The sequence below is a fragment of the Garra rufa genome, chromosome 21 (assembly GCF_049309525.1).
Source record: "Garra rufa chromosome 21, GarRuf1.0, whole genome shotgun sequence".
NCBI classification, from domain to species: Eukaryota; Metazoa; Chordata; class Actinopteri; order Cypriniformes; family Cyprinidae; genus Garra; species Garra rufa.
The window spans coordinates 37,244,269-37,266,150 of record NC_133381.1 but is presented as its reverse complement, the minus strand read 5'-3'; the positions used below and the strand labels follow the sequence as shown (position 1 = coordinate 37,266,150).

The 21,882-nt window shown below is 34.7% G+C and overlaps 1 protein-coding gene across 1 annotated transcript in view; it reads left to right on the top strand.

Moving 5' to 3' along the window:
* adam12b (ADAM metallopeptidase domain 12b) overlaps positions 1-21,882 on the top strand; it is a 145,386-nt gene that overhangs the window by 79,832 nt on the left and 43,672 nt on the right. Inside the window, exon 11 of the mRNA XM_073827314.1 lies at positions 1,435-1,583. Within this exon, the coding sequence (XP_073683415.1) occupies positions 1,435-1,583 (149 nt within the window). The remainder of the gene's footprint in view (positions 1-1,434; positions 1,584-21,882) is intronic.

Genomic DNA, 21,882 nt, shown 5'->3' with positions numbered 1-21,882 from the left:
GTACAACCTTACCTTCACACTGTGGAAATACAAACAGGAAGACAGAAGACAATGAGTGCAGTCTGACTTTTTCTCACAATTGCAAGTCAACATCCCAAAATTCTGACTTTTTTTTCCGGAGAATTCTGAGATATAAACTCACAATTCTGAGAAATGAAGTCAGAATTGCGTGATATAAATTCACAATTGCAAGTTACAAAGTCAGAATTGCGAGATATAAACTTGGAATTATGGGTTTTAAAGTCAGGATTGTGGGATATAAACTTGCAATTCTGAGAAATTAAGCAAGAATTGTTTGATATAAACTCTCAATTCTGAGAAATGAATTCAGAATTGCGTGATATAAATTCACAATTGCAAGTTATAAAAGTCAGAATTGCGAGATATAAACTTGGAATTATGGGTTTTAAAGTCAGGATTGTGGGATATAAACTTGCAATTCTGAGAAATTAAGCAAGAATTGTTTGATATAAACTCTCAATTCTGAGAAATGAATTCAGAATTGCGTGATATAAATTCACAATTGCAAGTTATAAAAGTCAGAATTGCGAGATATAAACTTGGAATTATGGGTTTTAAAGTCAGGATTGTGGGATATAAACTTGCAATTCTGAGAAATTAAGCAAGAATTGTTTGATATAAACTCTCAATTCTGAGAAATGAATTCAGAATTGCGTGATATAAATTCACAATTGCAAGTTATAAAAGTCAGAATTGCGAGATATAAACTTGGAATTATGGGTTTTAAAGTCAGGATTGTGGGATATAAACTTGCAATTCTGAGAAATTAAGCAAGAATTGTTTGATATAAACTCACAATTCTGAGAAATGAATTCAGAATTGCGTGATATAAACTCACAATTCTGAGAAATGAAGTCAGAATTGCGTGATATAAATTCACAATTGCAAGTTACAAAGTCAGAATTGCGAGATATAAACTTGGAATTATGGGTTTTAAAGTCAGGATTGTGGGATATAAACTTGCAATTCTGAGAAATTAAGCAAGAATTGTTTGATATAAACTCACAATTCTGAGAAATGAAGTCAGAATTGCGTGATATAAATTCACAATTGCAAGTTACAAAGTCAGAATTGCGAGATATAAACTTGGAATTATGGGTTTTAAAGTCAGGATTGTGGGATATAAACTTGCAATTCTGAAAATAAACTTGCAATTCTGAGAAATTAAGCAAGAATTGTTTAATATAAACTCACAATTCTGAGAAATGAATTCAGAATTGCGTGATATAAACTCACAATTGCGAGTTATAAAGTCAGAATTCTCAGTATTCTGATTTTCTTGCACCCTCAGATTCCAGGTTTTCAAATAGTTGTATCTCGACCAAATATTGTCCTATCCTAACAAACCACACATCAATTGAAAGCTTATGTATTATGTATAAATCTTAATATTAAAAAATGGTTGTTTCCTAGGATCATTCGGACAATCCTCTGGGAGCTGCTGTGACTTTGGCCCATGAGTTGGGCCACAACTTTGGAATGAACCATGACACACCAGAGCGAGGTTGCGGCTGTAGGATGACTGTGGATCGTGGCGGCTGCATCATGACCCCTTCTACAGGGTGAGTATATGCTATAGAAATGTTGTGATAACTCACTGGGTTTTACCACTTGACAAATCACAAACCCCTGTCAGTAAATAGTTATGTTTGAACAAATCAAAATCCAACTAGTCTTTGATATCCTCCTCTCCTACTGCTAAGTGGAGTACCCTGTCTAGATTTGATGTATTAATGCACCGCAGACGCATCACTCTACGGCTCAATTAGTCTCTGACGAGCCCTATTATCTGGGGAACGCGCAAATCAAGCTCTCATCATTCATGTACACAAGAGAATAATCAGCCATTTACCTGCATCTTATTGACCAGGGGTTAATTTGCCGTCTCTCGGTGATGAATTTGCACTATATGCCCATACGTCACCAATGACGTGAGACTGGTCTCCGATTGAAACTCATAAACTTGTGGACAGATGGAAGGCTTGCTTTGTCCACTCAGAAATTTGGATTTCAGACATTCAGTCGTCGCCTGGCTTCTCGTGATAACACGCTCGTTGGTAATGGTTTTTGGTATGCGACTGGTCTCGGATATGGGTAAATACTAGGTTGATAAGGTGAGGCTGACTCATAGTAGAAAATTTCCTCTCCTTGCACTTACGCCAGTTTGCCTTATCAGACGATAAACCAGAGAGTCAGCTGGGATGGGGTCTTTAGATGTGTCGGTGGAGTATAGGAATTGAGTGTGAATCTGCCATCTTTGGTTACTTAGTTTTGTGGCCAGGTTGTTTTAAGCCAATCATCCGGTCATAATTGCCATGTGACTAATGGCTGGAAAGCGATAGCAGGACGATGCTGATTGGCTGATGGCTCTGTGACGTTTCAGTCCATTTCACGCTTTTTAGGAGCCCAAAATTATCAGGAACTGCAGAAATGTTCACTATGAAATAATGAAATATTTATGATTTGTATTTTGCTTACAAAACCATTTATTTAAATATACAGTTTATTACATGTCACATCTACCAGATGCATAACCTTGAGACCTTGGTATAATCAAATTGATTTATTGGTAACTGATTTATTTATTTGTAAACTAATTTACAAAAATCAGATGCATTTCTGATTTAAAAGTCAAATTAATTAAATGTCCTAATTGAACTATGGCCTAATCATGGCTTAGTCTAAGTCTGTTTTATATTACAGTCTTTTATGCTATTATGCCCTTGATAAAAAAAAAAAAAACCTGTGTAAAGTGGTAATTTTGTGAAGTATTATTACAATTTAAAGTAATTTTTCTATTTTCTATTTAATTTATTCCTGAGATGCGTAGAATTCTTTTCAGTAGCCATTACTCCAGTCTTTAGTGTCAAATGATTCCTCAGAAATCAATCTAATATTCTGATTTGATGCTCAAGAAACATTTCTTATTATTTTCACTGTTGAAAACTATGGAAGCCTGTTCCCGCCATTTAATTAAATACAAATTTTGACTTATTTTTGCAATTGCAGGTTTACATTTTACAGTTCTGACTTTTTTTCTCAGAATGCATGATACAAACTCGCAAGCTATAAAGTCAGAATTGTGAGATATAAACTCAAAATTCTAATAATTGCATGATATAAACTTGCAATTGCAAGTTATAAAGAAATAAGTCGCAATTCAGGGAACAAAGTTTTTTTTTTCACCTCAAAATTTGACTTTTTAACTCGCAATTGCAAGTTTATATCTCAGTTCTGAGAAAAAAAGTCAGAATTGCGAGTTGTAAACTCACAATTCTAAATAATAATTTATTTTCCAAAATTTGACAATTGCGAGTTTATATCTCGATTCTAAGAAAAAAAAAGTCAGCACTGCGAAATTATAAAGCCAGAATTGCGAGATATAAACTCACAATTCTGAGAAATTAAGTCAGAATTGCATCATATAAACTTGCAATTTATCTTTTTTTTCTCAGAATTCTGCAATATAAACTCAAAATTCTAAGAAATTAAGTCAGAATTGCATGATAAAGTTTGCAATTGCGAGTTATAAAGAAATAAACTTGCAATTATGAGAAATAAAGTTGCAATTCAGAGAATATAGCCTTTTTTACCTCTTAAAATTGGACTTTATATCTTGCAATTGCAAGTTTATATCTCACAATTCTGACTTTTTAATTCACAAGTGCGAGTTTATAGCACAATTCTAAGAAAAAAGTCAGTTTAAAAAAAACAACAACAAAGCAATAACCTTTTTTCAACTCTTCAGTTGATCTGCTTACTATTTTTGTGGAAACCATGATACTTTTTTTTCAGGATTCTTTGACAAATAGAAAGCTCAAAAGAACAGCATTTATTTGAAATAAAAATATTCTGTTTTATGATGAATGTCTTTTACTACCACATTTGATTAATGTAATGTCTCCTTGCAAAATATAACATTAATTTGAAAAAAGAGAAAGAAAATAAAGGAAAAAACCCTCCACATTATAGAGGATTTTTGTTTAGATATAAATTATTAAGCCAGCACTTCAGAATTGTGTTTAAAAACAGCTCAATCTTTATATTTTTAAAACAACTTAAAATGCAACACTCTTGGCATGCAAGACACGCATTACCTTCCAGTGCTTTTGAGATATTCCAGGTTTGGAACTGTGGCACTTGTGTGTTCAATCTAAAGAAAGGCTGAGGTTTACAGTTTCACTCATATCGCACAAGTCAGTCACCAGTAATCATCTGTCCGCTCTCAGCTGTGACCGGTTTGCAATCTCTCTGCTGTGGCTGTCTTATCTCATAGTGGGGATATTTTCGTTGGACCGCTGCTCGACCCTGGATGACAGCCATAACAAACTGCAGAGCCCTATTCTCCTATTATTTGTTCATATGACTACAAGACAACATGCTGGGAAGAAACCTTTTTAAAGCAACCCTAGGGAAGAAAGAGCCAGGAGAGGTGTTTTGTAGTCTATTTTAGCCGCGGGTCCCGAGGGGAGGTCGACATCATTTTTACTTCTTCCTTTAAATTCCTTCCTTTATTCTCCAGCAGCACAGTGGATGAATACTTAAAAAGGACGTGGCGCTTCTGTAAAAAGAAGGTGCTTTTAAAAGAATCCCGGAGTGCTAAAGCTTGTCCCCACTTTTCGAAATAGCTCGTCACACATTGTTCATCGCAACGTCATTGAAGGGTTTTGAGGTCATAGTTTAGCTGAAGTTTGGTGTCTACTTCTGATAGGTTCATTTTTGTTTGTTTTGTATTGTTTTAGGGGCAGTGCACATGAGTTTGTTGTATCAGAGAAGCTGTGTACTATTGCAGACTCAGGAAAATGCTGGCCTAGTTTTCGCTTCCCATGGGAGAATCACAGACTTCCTTAGTTTATTCAACCCTAAAGGCCGAAACTCACCGACACACGCGGTCGCAGATACACAAAAACAGATCTACTGTATGCAAATATACTGTAAGCTCATGCATAGACTAAAAATCACTTTCTTAGGACGAGATATTTTGGTAACACTTTACAATAAGGTGTCATTTGCTAACAGTAGTTATTGCATTAACTAACAAAAATGAGCAATGTACTATTACATTATTTGTGACCCTGGACCACAAAACCAATCTTAAGTAGTATATATATATACTCAAATGTATATATATATATATATATTTTTTTTTTTTTTGCCAAAAATCATTAGGATATTAGATAAACATCATGTTCCATGAAGATATTAAGTAAATTTCCTACTGTAAATATATCAAAACTTTGATTATTAAAATTCATTGCTAAGAACTTCATTTGGACAACTTTAAAGGCGATTTTTCTGCAAAAAAAAGGCTTATCTTACTTAGTATTTTTGTCTTGTTTCTAGTCAAAATATCTAAAAAAATCTTAAATTAAGATGCATTTACTAGATAAACAAATTTACAGAATATATTTATTCTGAATATAAATTAATTGAATAAATACATTTAAATTTATTTCTTAAATTTTTAGATATTTGGCTAGAAAGATGACAAAAATTCTAATTAAGATTTAGAATAAAATTTTAAATATATTGATACTTTTTTTCAGAGAATATACACAACTGTTCAGAAATTTGTTGTAGTATGATGTTTTGTTGTTGCTTTAAGAAATTAATCATTTAAAAAGTTAAAGACAACTGTTATAAAAGACTTAATATAAATGCTGTTTTTAACAACTTTTTTCCTACACTGATAATAATATTAAATGTTTCTTGAGCATCAAATCAACATATGTGACCCTGGACCACAAAACCAGTCATAAGGTTAAATTTTACAAAACTGAGATATATACATCATATGAAAGCTCAACAAATAAGCTTTCTATTGATATATGGTTTGTTAGGATAGGACAATATTTGGCCGAGATACATCAATTTGAAAATCTGGAATCTAAGGGTGCAAAAAAATCGAAATACTGAGAAAATCACCTTTAAAGTTGTCCAAATTGAGTTCTTAACAATGCATATTACTAATCAAAAATTACATTTTGATAGGTTTACAGTAGGAATTTTACAAAAAATCTTAATGTAACATGATCTTTACTTAATTTCCTAATGATTTTTGACATAAAAGAAAAATCAATAATTTTGACCCATACAATGTATTTTTGGCTATTGCTACAAATATACCCCAGCGACTTAAGACTGCTTTTGTGGTCCAGGGTCACATATTAGATTGATTTCTGAAGGATGACACTGAAGACTGGAGTAATGATGCTGAAAATTCAGTTTTGCATCCCAGGAATAAATTTAATTTAGAATTTAAATTTAATTTAAATTGTAATAATATTTTACAATAATACTGCTTGTATGCCTTTTTAGCATAAGAGACATAAAATATTTACCATTAAAATGAAATTAATAAGCTTAATTTAAGATACTATATATTACGTGAAAAAAAGGTTATCTAAGGATAAAATCAGAGATAAACACTGATAAAGAAAATCATTATTTGCAGATAAAAATATACTTGACACACACAGATGCAGATATAAAAAACACATTCCAAGTTTTCATTTTCTCCATGTGTTTGATGCTTTGTTTCCATGCTGTTTTGACTGGCTAAATAAACCTCCTGTAAGTTGGCTCTAACAAACTACACAATCTGGCTCTGATTTATTCAGTTCCTCAAAACCCTTTTCCTGCTGTAGCTGGATGTGTTGCGCTGTTCTTACTCTGCGAGGATCTATTTTAAAGTTCAAACATGAGAAATTCATGATCTTGCACGCAGCATTTTTTCTCTTTTTGACAGCTGCCGCGAGTTCTCAGCCCCAGTGTCCTATCTGCAGCATCCAACGAACAATAGCACAGAGTCTGAGAGATTCAGAGCTGGAAACTCAGCAGAATTGCAAAGACAATTGCAAATGAGAATGAATAAGATGGAGTGACAGACAGGACAAAAAGACTAAACAAAGAATGATGCAGAGACAAAAATAGAAATTAAGAGCAGGCTAAAGAACTACACTCTTAAAAATAAAGGTGCTTCAAAAGGTTCTTCAAGCGATGCCATAGAAGAACCATTTTTGGTTCCACAAAGAACCGTTCAGTCAAAGGTTCTTTAAAGAACCATTTCTTGCTTACCTTTTTATAATCTGAAGAACCTTATTTGTCACAAAGAACCTTTTGTGAAACAGAAAGGTTCTTCAGATGTTAAAAGTTCTTTATGGAACCATTTAGACAAAAAGGTTCTTCTATGGCATCGTGAAGCACCTTTATTTTTAAGAGTGTACTGTAGCTTAAGCATAAACAGAAAGCTATTGTCTGCTTCTTAAAGGAGAAGTTCACTTCCAGAAAAATTAACAGATAATGTAGTCACCCCCTTGTCATCCAAGATGTTCATGTCTTTCTTTCTTCAGTCGTGAAGAAATTTTTGGAGGAAAACATTTCAGAAATTTTGTTCCATATAGTGGACTTCTATGGTGCCCCGAGTTTGAACTTCCAAAAAGCAGTTCAAATGCGGTTTCAAATCATCTCAAATGTGGTTGTAAATGATCCCAGCCAAGGAAGAAGGATCTTATCTAGCAAAAAAAAATAATACAATTTGTATACTTTTTAACCTCAAACGCTTGTCTATCCTAGCTCTGCCTGAACTCTGTTGTTTCTGGTTCAAGATAGTTAGGGTATGTCGATAAACTCACATTCTGTTTTCTCCCGTCATCTTCAAAATCATCCTAAATCGCTGTTTTACCTTTTTTGTTAAGGGTGTTTGATCTTCTTTGCATGTTCACTTTGCAAACACTAGGTTTGTACTTCTGCAGCGATGTAGAATGATTTTGAAATGATTTTTTAAGTTGAGGGAGAAAATATGATGGGAGTTTTTTGACATACCCTAACTGTCTTGAACTGGAAAAAACTAAGTTCAAGCAGAGCCAAGACAAGCTTTTAAGGTTAAAAAGTATATAAATTGTAATTCTTTAAATAAATAAAAAATGATCGTTTCATTAGATGAGACCTTTCTTCCTCGGCTGGGATTGTTTACAACCGCATTTGGGATCGTTTGAAGCTGCATTTAATCTATTTTTTGGAAGTTCAAACTCGGGGCACCATAGAAGTCCACAATATGGAGAAAAATCCTGACATGTTTTCCTCAAAAAACATCATTTCTTTACAAGGGAAGAAATAAAGACTTGAACATCTTTGATGACAAGGTGGTGGTTCATTATCTGTAAATTTTCAATGTTTTCAGTCAAATACAATAGTCGATGTTTGCGCCAAAAAAAGGCACTTGTTTGAAAATGAATGGAGGAAATGGCAGTGCATGGTGGCTCTGAGAAAAGGAAGTCATCCCTCGTCCATGTATAAATCCAATTTTAAAACCAAAACATTCAGTCAAAATTGTGTTTCCTCATTCAGTTAGACAGGAACAGTACATGCAAAACTGGAAACTGCTGTCAGGAATGCAACCAAGATGACCACAACATGGGCTAACTTAGATTAAATTGGCACTGAATTACAAGCACAGCATATATCTTAGCTTTGAGGTATGAGGCTCTCAGCAGGAGGTTAAACGTTGTGATTTCACTTCTTTAGACTCTGCTTACTTCACCCAATCTCTGCCTGTATCTTCACTACAGAGCAAATGAGGAAAGAACGTTTGCCCATAATATCAAGCATGTCAGATGGCCTTTTGAAAAGAGCACATCAGATGCTATTGCTTAATGGGTATCGCTTTCACCTTTTATTGTGGCGGCCACACGCCGAATCCCAAACGGCGGTGTTATCTTCTAAACGACAGGCAGCACAATAGAGGCCGACTTCAAATCAGTTTGCGTCGCCGGAGGAGGCTGATTAAACAGACATTAATTTCCTCATTCCGCACCTATTGCTGATAGCATAACAGCTCTAATAGGTCAAAGTCATAATGGCGGCTTAAAAAAGTCTAGCTGCAAATGACTTTGAATTGCAGCTTTTTTTCTACCACTTAGAAACTGTCTGGGCAGGTTAATGCAGATGATTGTGTGTGCACAAAGAGGAAGAACGTATTTAAATACGCATGTCATTTAGAAGTAATGAATTCAGTGAAGTCTATTTGGCAAAAAGTGCCTGTGGCGACATTTTTGCTAATTGATACGTTGCTTACATGCTTTGCAACACTTTCAAAGTGGAATAACTAGTAAGTGGCAGTAAAAATGAGTTTAGTTTTGTCCCAAACAGATGAAAATGAACCTGGCAATGTTTTATTACTTTAGAGCCCTTGTTGCACATATTGCGACAATTCGGAAATTAAAATAATGTACAAAACCGTTTCTTGAGCCTAACTGGGCAACAGAACTACCACATTCAATGCCCAGAAAGGTAGTGAGGAAATTGTTAAAGTAGTCCATGTGACATCAGTGGTTCAACTGTAACTTTAGCTAGGAGAATACTTAAAAAGCAGGTCATATGATATTTTGAAGTGTCCTAATATTGTGTTGGAGTCCCTTACAACAGGTTAAAAGGCTTCATAGAAAACATTGTAAGTTTCTCAGACCATACATTTAATATTTGAATCATTTTGCAATGATTTCAAAATGATTTGTTTGAAGCAGTTCTGAGCTTAAGATCTGTAAACCCATCCCTTCCATAAGCCTGCTCTGCTCTGATTGGTCAGCTGGCCAAGTCTGTTGTGATTGGTCTTTCCGTATACAATGCAAGTGAATCGTGCCCACAGCTAAAGTTTAGTAATAGTAGATGCATTAATGTTAACGTGATTAACTGATGAAACAACACAGTTTGTAAACCAAAATATGTCTACATTCTTTATTATTCGAGAAAGTAATTTGAACAACGACAGTCTACATTAATCAACACATTCTTAGGAAATAGTGGGTTCACAGCAAATAATCAGAACTATTTCAGTAATATTGTGGTTTACCTATAAAACCTAAAGCTGCACTAGGTTTGCATCACATATTAGCACAAAAAACATATTTTAAGCACTTAATTGAAAATGCACACATAATGTATTAATCATACTTACAGGTTGTGGTTTGGAGACACTTGTTGGTCCAATTAAAGAAGGTACGACGAATTTTTCATGGACAAGCAAACTCTTATTGTGGGAAAAAAATATTTTAACCACTGATTCTTTATATTATCATCTTTCGGCAATTAAAAACAAAACAAATTTGCTTTCACAGCGCAGAACACAGCCTCTTCTCCACATGATGTAAACATACTAACTAGTGTTTGCAGGATTGAAAACGCGGGATAATGTATTACCTAGTGATGTATATAGATAACGGGCAGATGATTAAGAAATATGATGACTCATTTAGGGGGTTCAGAGTCGTCACTTTCTTTTGAGAGACAATATCTTTATTTATAATGCACTTTTTTGATTAACAACTTTCCAGACTGTTTTCATCGAAGGATAGCTATATTACAAACTGTAATATAGTAAAAATAGATATTTTTCAAAAACCGATATGACTTGCTCTTTAAAGGATCACTCCACTTTTTTGGAAAATAGGCTCATTCTCCAATTCCCTCCGAGTTAATAAGTTGAGTTTTACCGTTTTGAAATCCATTCAGCCGTTCTCCTGTTCTGGCGATATCACTTTTAGCATAGCTTAGCATAAATCATTGAATCTTATTAGACCAATAGTATCGCATTCAAAAATGACCAACAAGTTTCGATATTTTTCCTATTTAAAACTTGACTCTTCTGTAGTTATATCGTGTACTAATACCGGCGGAAAAAGTAAAGCTGCGATTTCTAGGCCGATAAGATTAGGAACTACACTCCCATTCCAGTGTGATATTCAAGGAAGTTTGCTGCCGTAACATGGCCGAAGCAGGCGCAGTAATAGAAAATCCTTTATGAACTTACTGGATTCTTAGAAACCTATTGGACATTCTGATTAATTTTAATGGAATTTCGCTTTGTCCTGTAGGATTTTATTTGATTCTTAGAATCCTATTGGACATTACTATTTATTTAAATGGAATTTCACTTTGTCCTGTAGGATTTTATTTGATTCTTAGAATCCTGTTGGACAAGCTCATTGTAGCTGTCTGCAATCGCAGAGAATTGTATGATCCGTCCTCGTTGTTGTATAAAGACAGTAATGTAAATGTGAACGCACCATAACTCCATCCACCAATGTGTTATTAGGCTAGTGGACACTATAAAATACGGCAGTATTAATTTCTCCCTTTTCAAATATTTTAATAAAAAATGAAGGAAATAATGTTGTGATGTGTATTTGCTTTGCCTTCAGAACAACAAAGTTGTTATTCTTCTTGTGAAGAAAAAAAGGGTTACTACAGAAAAAAAGACATTTAGATTTAGGATTTAATTATTTTAGATTTAATCCTAACTATTATTAACTAATCATCCAGCCCAGGATTTGCTGAATTAAACTACTGCTAATTTAGAAAAAACTGTTTTACCTTTTGTTCCTTTTTTTCTTTTTTCTTTTTTTATTTCTTTGGTTATGTTATTTATTCATTGTCACAGTAAAGTGTTATTTTTCTTTCCAACTTCTGGTGTCCTCTAAGTTTTATATCTACCTCCCTCACTCAAGTCTAGACCTGGTCCAGTGTAGTATTTGCATTGGAGGACAAGTGCTACATACTGTGTGTGTGTGTGTGTGTGTGTGTGTGTGTGTGTGTGTGTGTGTGTGTGTGTGTGTGTACCTGGTATTCATCACGTTGTGGGGACCAAATGTCCCCACAAGGATAGTAATACCAGTAGATTTTGACCTTGTGGGGACATTTCTCAGGTCCCCATGAGGAAACAGGCTTATAAATCATGCACAAAGAGTTTTTTTGAGGAAGTAAAAGTGTGCACAATCTCATGTGAGGGCTAGGTTTAGGTGTAGGGTAGGTGTAGGGCCATAGAAAATACGGTTTGTACAGTATGAAAACCATTACGCCTATGGAATGTCCCCATAAAACATGTAAACCCAACATGTGTGTGTGTGTGTGTGTGTGTGTGTGTGTGTGTTTGCACTAAAGCTGTGTGCTGCACAAATCACCTCACATATTGTTTACAATGTTACTGAACAAGGTGATGCAAACAGCAAACTGCAAGTACTATTTGATAGTAAAACAAAAACAGTGGAAAAGTGCACTTTTAGATTACAAAAAGGGGGGAAAAAGACATGAACAGGCATCCAATTTGATCCCATAAAAATCCTATAGAAACCATCCTACAGAATATTTATGTCTTGTCAAAAAATCCTAAAGGATTCCAATAAGAATTTTGTACAAGATTCTTATTGAAATTTTTATCATATTTTGGAACCATTCCTATAGGATTTTGATAGGAATATTCTTATAAGACAGATAAATATTCTGTAGGATCATTCCTAAAGGATTTTTAATGGGATCAAATTGGATGCTTGTTCATATCTTTATGGGAACTTTTTTATCTAAAGGTGCACTTTTCCACTGTTCTTGTTTTGCTAACAAATAGTACTTGTACATCGCCCTGATGTAGACGTTGTTCATTGTATGTTGCTTATCAAAAAATCCTAAAGGATTCTGATAAGAAACTTGTACAGGATTGTTATTGGAATTTCTAACAAATTTTGGAACCGTTTCTATTGGATTTTGATAGGAATAGTCTTAGGATTCTTCAAAATTCTTGAAAGATGCTTTAAAATAAAACAGGATCCCTTTAAAATCCTGTAGAAAATATTTTACAGGATATTTATGTCTTGTCATATAAGAAAATCCTATAAGATAATTCCTAAAGGAATCCTTTAGGAATGGTTCCAAAATATGATAAAAAATTCTGATTTGAATCCTGTAGAGGATTCCTATTGAAATTATTAAGGATTTGTAGAGAATTCCTATTGGAATGTACATTTAGGTGAGTTAAAGTAAACTGCAAGACACTAAACTATTGGTTAGTAATATATACGATAAAAAAGCGTACCGTTAGGATTCTTCAAAATTCTTGAAAGATGCTTTAAAATAAAACCCATTAAAATCCTGTAGAAATTGTCCTACAGGATATTTATGTCTTGTCCTATAAGAAAATCCTATAAGACAATTCCTAATGGAATCCTTTAGGAACGGTTCCAAAATACGATAGAAATTCTAACTGGAATCCTGTAGAAGATTCCAATTGGAATCGTATAGGATTTTTTGACAAGGGATTTGTGTTCCGAAGGTGAATGAAGGTCTTACAAAGTTTGTTACAACATGAGGATGAATAATTAAGGACAGACTTTTAATTTTTGGGTGAACTTTACCTTGGCTTGAACAAAAGCAAATGTCACAAATGCATTTACTGAAGCAACCATGCCATTTTAGTTTTGTTCTTTGAACTCTTTTTTTTTTTTTTTTTTTTGTTACTTGTGTGATGCTTTACCAGGGGTGCTACCAAGCATGTTTGCTTATTCAGAAAAGCCCTGGATAAGCTAGTTATGTTTTAGATTACAAATCATGCACTATGGTGAAAGTGTTATGAAGTTATAACAGTACCATTCAAGGAATAAACAGAAATAAAATGTTCATTTCAGCTGGAAACTGCTGTGAAGTGGATGTATAGGTACGTTTCTGGAGTTTTGTAAAAATGTTTTTCCAATCAGCCTGTGTTGAGTAGGTTTCCAAAGTGATTTCTTTAAACACGCTGTCACGCTTGGGTGTGTGTGTGTGTGTGTGTGTTATGATATCAGATGTCGTCATGGTTTGACCGGGAACCAGGCTGCTCTGACATTTCCCAAAATGAAATTTGAACATTTGGAATTCTGTGACGTACTGGAGAGAGCTTCATGCTAACAGTGTCCAGAAGATCACTCAGGAGTCAGGAATGCTCAGTTGTTTCCAGGAATACTTGGGTAACACGCAAGCTCAGCTGAAACAATACTCATCAGGGTGTGTTTCTCTGTGTGAACACCCTCTTAATCTAAAACAACAAACGCCATATGCATCTCGTGTCTAGATGGACCTCAAGTGCACTGTCATTAATTTCTCACCATCATGTCGTTCCAAACCTGTAAAACCTTCATTCATCTTCAAAACACAATTTAAGTTATTTTTGAGGAAATTCAAGAGCTTTCTGACCCTTCATAAACAGCCGCATACATGCAGCCGAGACTAACATTCAAGAGTAGAAATTGTTGAATAAAGTCGTTATTTTTGTTTTCTTTGCACACAAGAAGTATTCTCATAGCTTCATAAAATTACAGTGGATCCACTGATGTCGCATGGACTATTTTAGCAATGTTCTTACTACCTTTTTGGGCCTTGAATGTGGCAGTTGCATTGCTGTCTACCCAGAGTTAGAAAGCTCTCGGATTTCATCAAAAATATCTTCATTTGTGTTCTTCAGATGAACAAAAGTCTTATAAGCTTGGAACAACATGAGAGTGAATTAAGTAATGACAGAATTTTCATTTTTGGGTGAACTATCCCTTTAAGATGGTTGGTTTAAGTTATTTTATGTCGGGACCCAAAAGCAAAATCCTGTCATCATTTACTCGCCAGCTTGTCTTCCAAACACATGATGTTTTTTCTACAGCAAAACACAATAGGAGTTTTTTTCTTGTTTTCCAGAAGGTGGATGTCAAGTACATTTTGGCCTGCTTCTATTGTATGGCTTCAGACTTATATGTAGCCTAGAATATAGCGTTTTTGTGACTTCTATAGTGCTTTGTGTCCTTTGTGAAGCTTGAAAGCCTCAGTCCAAAGCAATTTACTGTAATTGCGTTGAAAAGGAGCTGGTACATTCTTCAAAACTCTTCCTTTTGTGTTGGACAGAAGAAAGAAGGTCATATAGGTTCGAGACAGCATGAGGGTGAGTGACAGATGACAGAAGTTTCATTTTTAAGTGAAGTATGAGCTCCAAACCAGATCTGACCAGCATAAACCAGCCTGCTAGTCATTTTAACAGGTCTGCTTTGCTTTGCTTTCATTCATCTTCAGTTGACTTGTTTTTGATGTTTAGCTCTGGTGTTTTGCTCAGTGTAGATTGCGTTGGGTCTTTTCTCAATCCTGCCCTGTAATTTAAAGATCTCGAAAGCACAGCAGGTGCACTGGCCTCAGATCAGAGATGCCAACAGCATGAGCGGGATTGATTAGAGCCATTGGTTTTCTGCAAACACTCGACATCGCACTGTTTCATAAATATATCAAAATGTTTAAGCACACTCGTTTTGGAGAGGACAGCAGGCGTGTAATTTCAGAATAATTTACACCGTAATCAGCATCTGGGTTCATTGTTGTGCTCAATAGTCTTGGAAAAAGATGTGGTTTTGCTTAGGGAGAATTATGAAGCAGATGCTTAATGATAGCAGTTAAAGTTTCAGATGCAAGCAGATCTTTGAGCTGAGAAAAGAGGCTCTGACAGGGTAGACTGCAGGAGTTCTCTGTGGATTTTTGTACGTCTGCGGCTGTGATTTACTGGGGTAAAGAAGAAAAGTGCAGTTTGGGCAGGAAGGATTTGTTGTTTGCTCAAATTTGAATTCATAAGGAGGGCTTTAGGGGTTGGACAGATGCTGGGAACAGAGCAAATCGTTTGGCAAGTTGAGTGAAGAGAAGAATGATGTGAAGGTTTGACTGCACTCGCACACTTAACTCTGTAAATATGTACATGTGTTGTTATGCAGGCTCTCTTATCCCGAAAGCACCTTTTTTAACTGGACTGGCACACAGATCTCACACTCATGCTCATGTGTGCCTCAAACCGTCTCTGCATGCCAGGCCTTACAAACCAATCTGGCTTTTGCTCACGCCATTCTTCACCATGCCAAGTCCGCTTAACCCACTTGACCTGATGCCAGCTTCTGCCAGCTTAGCTTGTGCCATTCCCAAGCTCTACATTCCCAATGCCAATCCCTCTTTGAACCAAAGTCACATTACTATTCCAGCCCTCGCTGCTGCAAACGGCTCATTGCACAAACTACAGCACCGCTTAAATGTCATTTTTGGATCATTAGCTTTTTCTTAGGGTGTTTAAGATACAGTATGTGTCACTTCCATTTGCAAATGTCATGACTTTTACTTTCCAGACGCCCCTACTGATTGGTCTCTTTCAACTGTAATCCCTTTAAAGGCGGCATTAAAACGTGTATGCGCTTGATTGTGCCCTAGCTTATGCCACACTGCTGGCATCTGTGAGATTTGCTGAAGACTAGGGGCTCGTTGCATATCAGTGTTTTGGGGCTGAATGGCTTGTTTCTGTTTTATTGTCACTAAACCGACTGTGTTGATTTGCAATAACACTGTGAAGTCTCCATAGTGTCCAGTTCTGACTGTTTCTTTTGAGGCTGAATTATGATGGTGAATGTGCGGTCCTATAATAAACTGAAGTCAGAATGGGATCTTTTTAATGTCTCGATTGTTTTGTTCCTCTTTGAAACACAAATTAAAAAGATCGGATGAAATCCGAGAGCTTTCTGACCATGCATAGACAGCAATGGTACTGCTACGTTTAAGGCACAGAAAGGTAGTAAGGACATTGTTAAAATAGCCCATCAGTGACATCAGTGGTTCAACCTTAATTTTCTAAAGCTACAAGAATACTTTTTGTGAGCAAAGAAAACAAAAATAACCACTTCATTCAACAAGTTCTTCTCTTCCGTGCCAGTCTCATGATATTGATATCTCATGATAATTTGTATGTATTTTACATAAAACGTGGTTCTACAAAATGTACATTTACTTCTGTTTTTACAGACACTAAAACATACAATACTGACGTATTGATGGCCCCTAAAGAGTAAATTATTTACGTATGAACTGACTTACAAATGAATCCTTATGTATATTGAAATCACATCATTGATTTTATTATTGTATTCAATTGTCAAATCAATGACATTATGTATTCAGTTGCATTATTATCGCATTTTCTCCAACATGCTGTGACAATAGCACCATAAAATACACCAAAAACACAACATAATTATAAAATAATTATAAAAAAATTTATTAGTGCGCTGTAATCCAAATCTTCAGAATCCATACAACTGCGAGGAACAGAAACAAATCCAAGCCTTTATTCAGCAATCTTCATCTCCATCCAGAGCAGTGACCGTAAGCATCAAAAACGCGTTTGTTACAAATTCAAAAGTTGCTGCTTCAAGACACTTTATGACAGGTATTATGACAGGATAATTGAATGCTTCACTGAGTTTATCGGGATAATTTAAATTCCAGGTGTTAGTACGTAACATTAACAAGCACAAAACCTACATTTTTGCACGTTTTTATTGATGCTGAAATTGTCACGGAATGAGAGATGGAGGTCTGGGTCCAAATGCAGGGAGAGAAAGAATATATTTAATAAACACAAAAACAAAACCAAAAAGCCAACACGGCAGACTAAACATAAACTCAACAAAACAAGAAACACGGTCAAAAGCCAGGATCAAGAATACTAGAAACACAACAGAACATAAAGACAGAGTGAGAAGTAAGAGTTCTTATAGTCCAAATGATAATTGTGAACAGATGTGAGTGTAATCAGTGCAAATGACAAAACAGACGTGAACAATCAGAGGAGTGCAGTGCAAACAGCGACCTCAGGTGGCTGAGGGAAAACCCACAGCCCCGATCATGACAGAAATGTACAATTTAGATGCATTTCAAAGTTTAAAATTTTTAGCTGAAAAAAATTATTTATATTTACGGCATGGTAACCATAGTATAAGCAGAATAATTGACTTCGGTCCATGACATATCTATAAACAATTAGACCAGGGGTGCGTATCCTAAAAGCATTGTTAGCTACTATGGTCGTTAGTTCTAGGGCTTCCACTAACGACTATTTTTATATCAATTAATCTATCGACTTATCAGTGAATCGATTAATCTAAACTAGAGCTGTCAAACTATTAATCGCGATTAATCGCATCCAAAATAAAAGTTTATGATTACATACTGTATGTGTGTGTACTGTGTGTGTGTGTGTATATATAATGTATGTATAAATACACACACAAACATGTATATTAAAGAAAACTGTTTTAGATTTATATAATTCTAAGTATAACTATCCATACATATAAGTATTTTTTTAAGTCTATACATGTATGTGTGTGTATTTATATATAGATAATAAATATACACAGTAAACACACATTTAGTATGTAAACATAAACTTTTATTTTGGATGCGATTAATCGCAATTAATCGTTTGACAGCCCTAATCTAAACATATTACTAATTTCCCCCCAATAATGAAGCGTTTTATGAAGAACATTTTATTTTTAATAAAATTAATTGGAGATGCTTTTGATTATTAAAATTTAATGGAACCATTCAAACGGAATCCAGAAAAGTAATGGAAAAGAATTTGGTCAAATAAACCTGTTAAACTCAATTAAGGAGACAGGCCTTTTGATTAAAAAAAATGTGTAGCTCATTTGCATTTAAAGGGCCCATGCGATAAAAAAGGTAAAAGGGTGTTTTTTTTACACTACTGAGAATTTGTAACTTTTCATTAGACTTTTCATTAAGATGACCCCTCTAAAACACATATGTGACCCTGGACCACAAAACCAGTCTTAAGTCGCTGGGGTACATTTGTAGCAATAGCCAAAAATACATTGCATGGGTCAAAATTTTTTATTTTTCTTTTATGCCAAAAATCATTAAGAAATTAAGTAAAGTTCATGTTCCATGAAGATTTTTTGAAAAATTCCTACTGTAAACATATCAAAATGTAATTTTTGATTTGTAATATGCATTGTTAAGAACCTAATTTGGACAACTTTAAAGGTGATTTTCTCAGTCTTTTTGATTTTTTTGCATCCTCAGATTCCTGATTTCAAATAGATGTATCTCAGTCAAATATTGTCCTATCCTAATAAGCCATACATCAGTAGAAAGCTTATTTATTGAGCTTTCATATGATGTATAAATCTCAGTTTTGTCAAATTTAACCTTATGACTGGTTTTGTGGTCCAGGGTCACATATATAATACCAATGAGGCAATAATATTAATATTAATGTATTTTCATGAGTTTGCATAGGTTTATAAATAATTTACCTCACAATTCTGATGACATGGTGCATGTTACATTCCCAAATGAACATTATAATAAACCCAAACTCACAAAAACATGCAAAGATGGAGTTTGAGACGCTCCACATATATAAATGATGACAGTTTCTGTGAAACAGCATACTGTGAGACATGTACATAACCTACATGCATGTAAATAATTGACGCACCTGCATCACATATATTCATTTAAATGAATTGTAGCATTTGTGAATTCACAATTATACTTAATTATAATATTTAAATGGGTTTCATATATAATGCAGCCTTGGAAAACATCCTAATAATGCGTTTCATGGAGGATTCTTGTCTGTGAAATTTTCCACTTTCGGCATTTTGCCAGTTACTCGACGTGGGCAAAATGAAATCCAGGATTTAAAAAAAATAAATCAAATAGTCAATTAGAATCGACGAATCGCGACAGCCCTAGTTAGCTCCATTCCACCCTATTGGTAACGACGGATCTTGTGTTCATAGTTGCTTTTAGTAAACGCACCCCAGGCTGGTTATTGGACAGGGTACAGTGAGGACACAGAATGAAGTATGAGGACAGACCCAGAAACCCCCTTGCAGGACTCCCCCCTCACCTCCTTGTGCTTGGCTCCCACCGCAAAACCCCAAACAAGCGGTCACTTACCCCCAGGGAGAGCAGATGTTCACGGCAAACAGTTTCTCCTCCCCATCCTTCCCTCCCGTTTTCCTCTCTTTCATCTGCAGAGTTTATTTTGCTGTACTGGCACCGGTGACAGAATCGCTTCTTGTCTGAGTCATGGATGTTTGATTCAGGCCTGTGTTCCTGTGTTTGCTCGCTAAAGGTGAGCGCCGAGGTTGTCTTTGATGAGCACGGGTGGTGGGGAAACTGTCAGTCCCGGCGGACTGAACTGAGGTGTTAAAAGCGCGAGAGTTCATCAGCACTTTTCAAAGGCTCTCGGTCAAGGGTGCATGAAAGTGAGATGGATGCGACATGCGTGTGGCTGCACACATCTGTTTGACAACCCGTTTTGATGTGGATGAAAGATTGTGGCATTGGCTGGGAAATATTATTCAGTGCTGAAATGCTTGGTGGAGATGAGTAACCACTCTGTTGAATAAAACAGTGCGAGTACTTTGTTTTTTTCAGCTTGTAATGTTTTGAATGGTGGTGTAATGTTGTCTCTATCAGGCTGCTTAACTACTGTTGGAAGAAATGTATGCGATATGGACAGTGTTGTGCCTGAACGAGTTCATTGAACGATCGTTCATGAACTCGTTCATATTCTGGGTGAACGTGAACTGAACGTGCTGTATATCTGCCTGATGAACGTGAACGTGAACGCGCTCATTCTGGCGTTTATGAACGTCGTTCTCTCGTAGTTCAATTTTGTTCTAAAGAGTGCCAGATTTCTATGGAGCCAGGCAAAATCCCGGCTATAACCACTGACTGCACAATATCTAGGCTACAACCGCTACAACACAATCTACAACGGGCCTTATTATATAGGGGAAAAGACCAGATCTGGCAACACCAGCCGCCACAGAGTCGCACCGCGCATGCGTCATCAAATTGCGAAAAATGAATAGAGGCAAAATCCGATGAAGGCAGCGGCACTACTTCTGTCTCAATGATGAATGAAACTTCATATGTCCACTTAAAATAATTTTTTGAAAAGGTCAGTGATGATCCAGGTGGGAAAAATCGTACCTTTTTGTGTAAACTGTGCCCGTCGGGTTTCAAGAAGCAACTCCGCGTAAAAATAAAAGAACTATGAACTAGTTCATTTTGGAACCTGCGAACTTAGTTCAAAAAATTTGAATTATGAACTATGAACTGAACTAGTTCATTTTAAAATGTGTGAACTGAACTTTGAACTAGTTCATGTAGAAAATGAACTTTCCCAACACTGGATATGGACTAGTATCTGTGAATATTAAACTTCAAAAATACTATTTAAATGAGCATTTTACCATTTCTTGAGAGAAAAGCCAAAACTACACCAACCCATCAAAAAAGTTCGGTTTAACTTGAAGAAACTGTGATAGAAATATATTACTTAATGATAGTATACTATTACTAATAAAATGAATTTTAAACTAATTTTAAAGAATATTTATAAGAATTTATTTAACAGAGAAATGTAAATGCACAGCACAATAGTCCTGCAAAAAAGGTGAAATAAATTAGTAAATAATAATAATAAATTTTGTTTTATAAAAATAAATTATTTGGAGATGATTTTGATGTATTTCTAAGAAATATTTACCATAAAAAAAATATTTACCAGAATTTGTTTACCAGGAAATTGCAAATACACAACACAGTATTCCTGAAAAAAATAGTGTTTTATAAAAATCCAATAGAGATGATTTGGATTATTCAAATTGAATGAAACCATTGGAATGGAATTTAGAAAATTAATGGAAAACAAATTATTTGCTAAAAATAAAAATAAATTTGAGAATAAAAATAAAACTACTTTTAAAATTATCAAAATTATTTTTAAGGAATATTTACCAGAACAATTATTTACCAGAATTTGTTTACCATGAAAAATACACGACACAGTATTTCTAATAATAATAATAATATTAATAAATAAATAATCAATAAATAAAGGAAATAAAATAATAATAAATTAGTGTTTTATAAAAATAAATTAATAAGAGTTTATTTTGATTATTAAAATTTAATAAAACCATTAAATGGAATTCAGAAAATTAATAGAATTTGGTAAAAATAAAACTACTAAAAAAATTATTTAACAGAATTTGTTTATCAGAAAGATGTAAATACACAACACAGTATTTCTAATAATAATAATAATAATAATAATAATAATTTTAGATACAGAAATTTCATAGGGCACTTTAAAAATAAATAAATAAATAAATAAACAAACAAACAAAAGTACAGCTGAGCATTCATTTAAATACAAAATTGTCC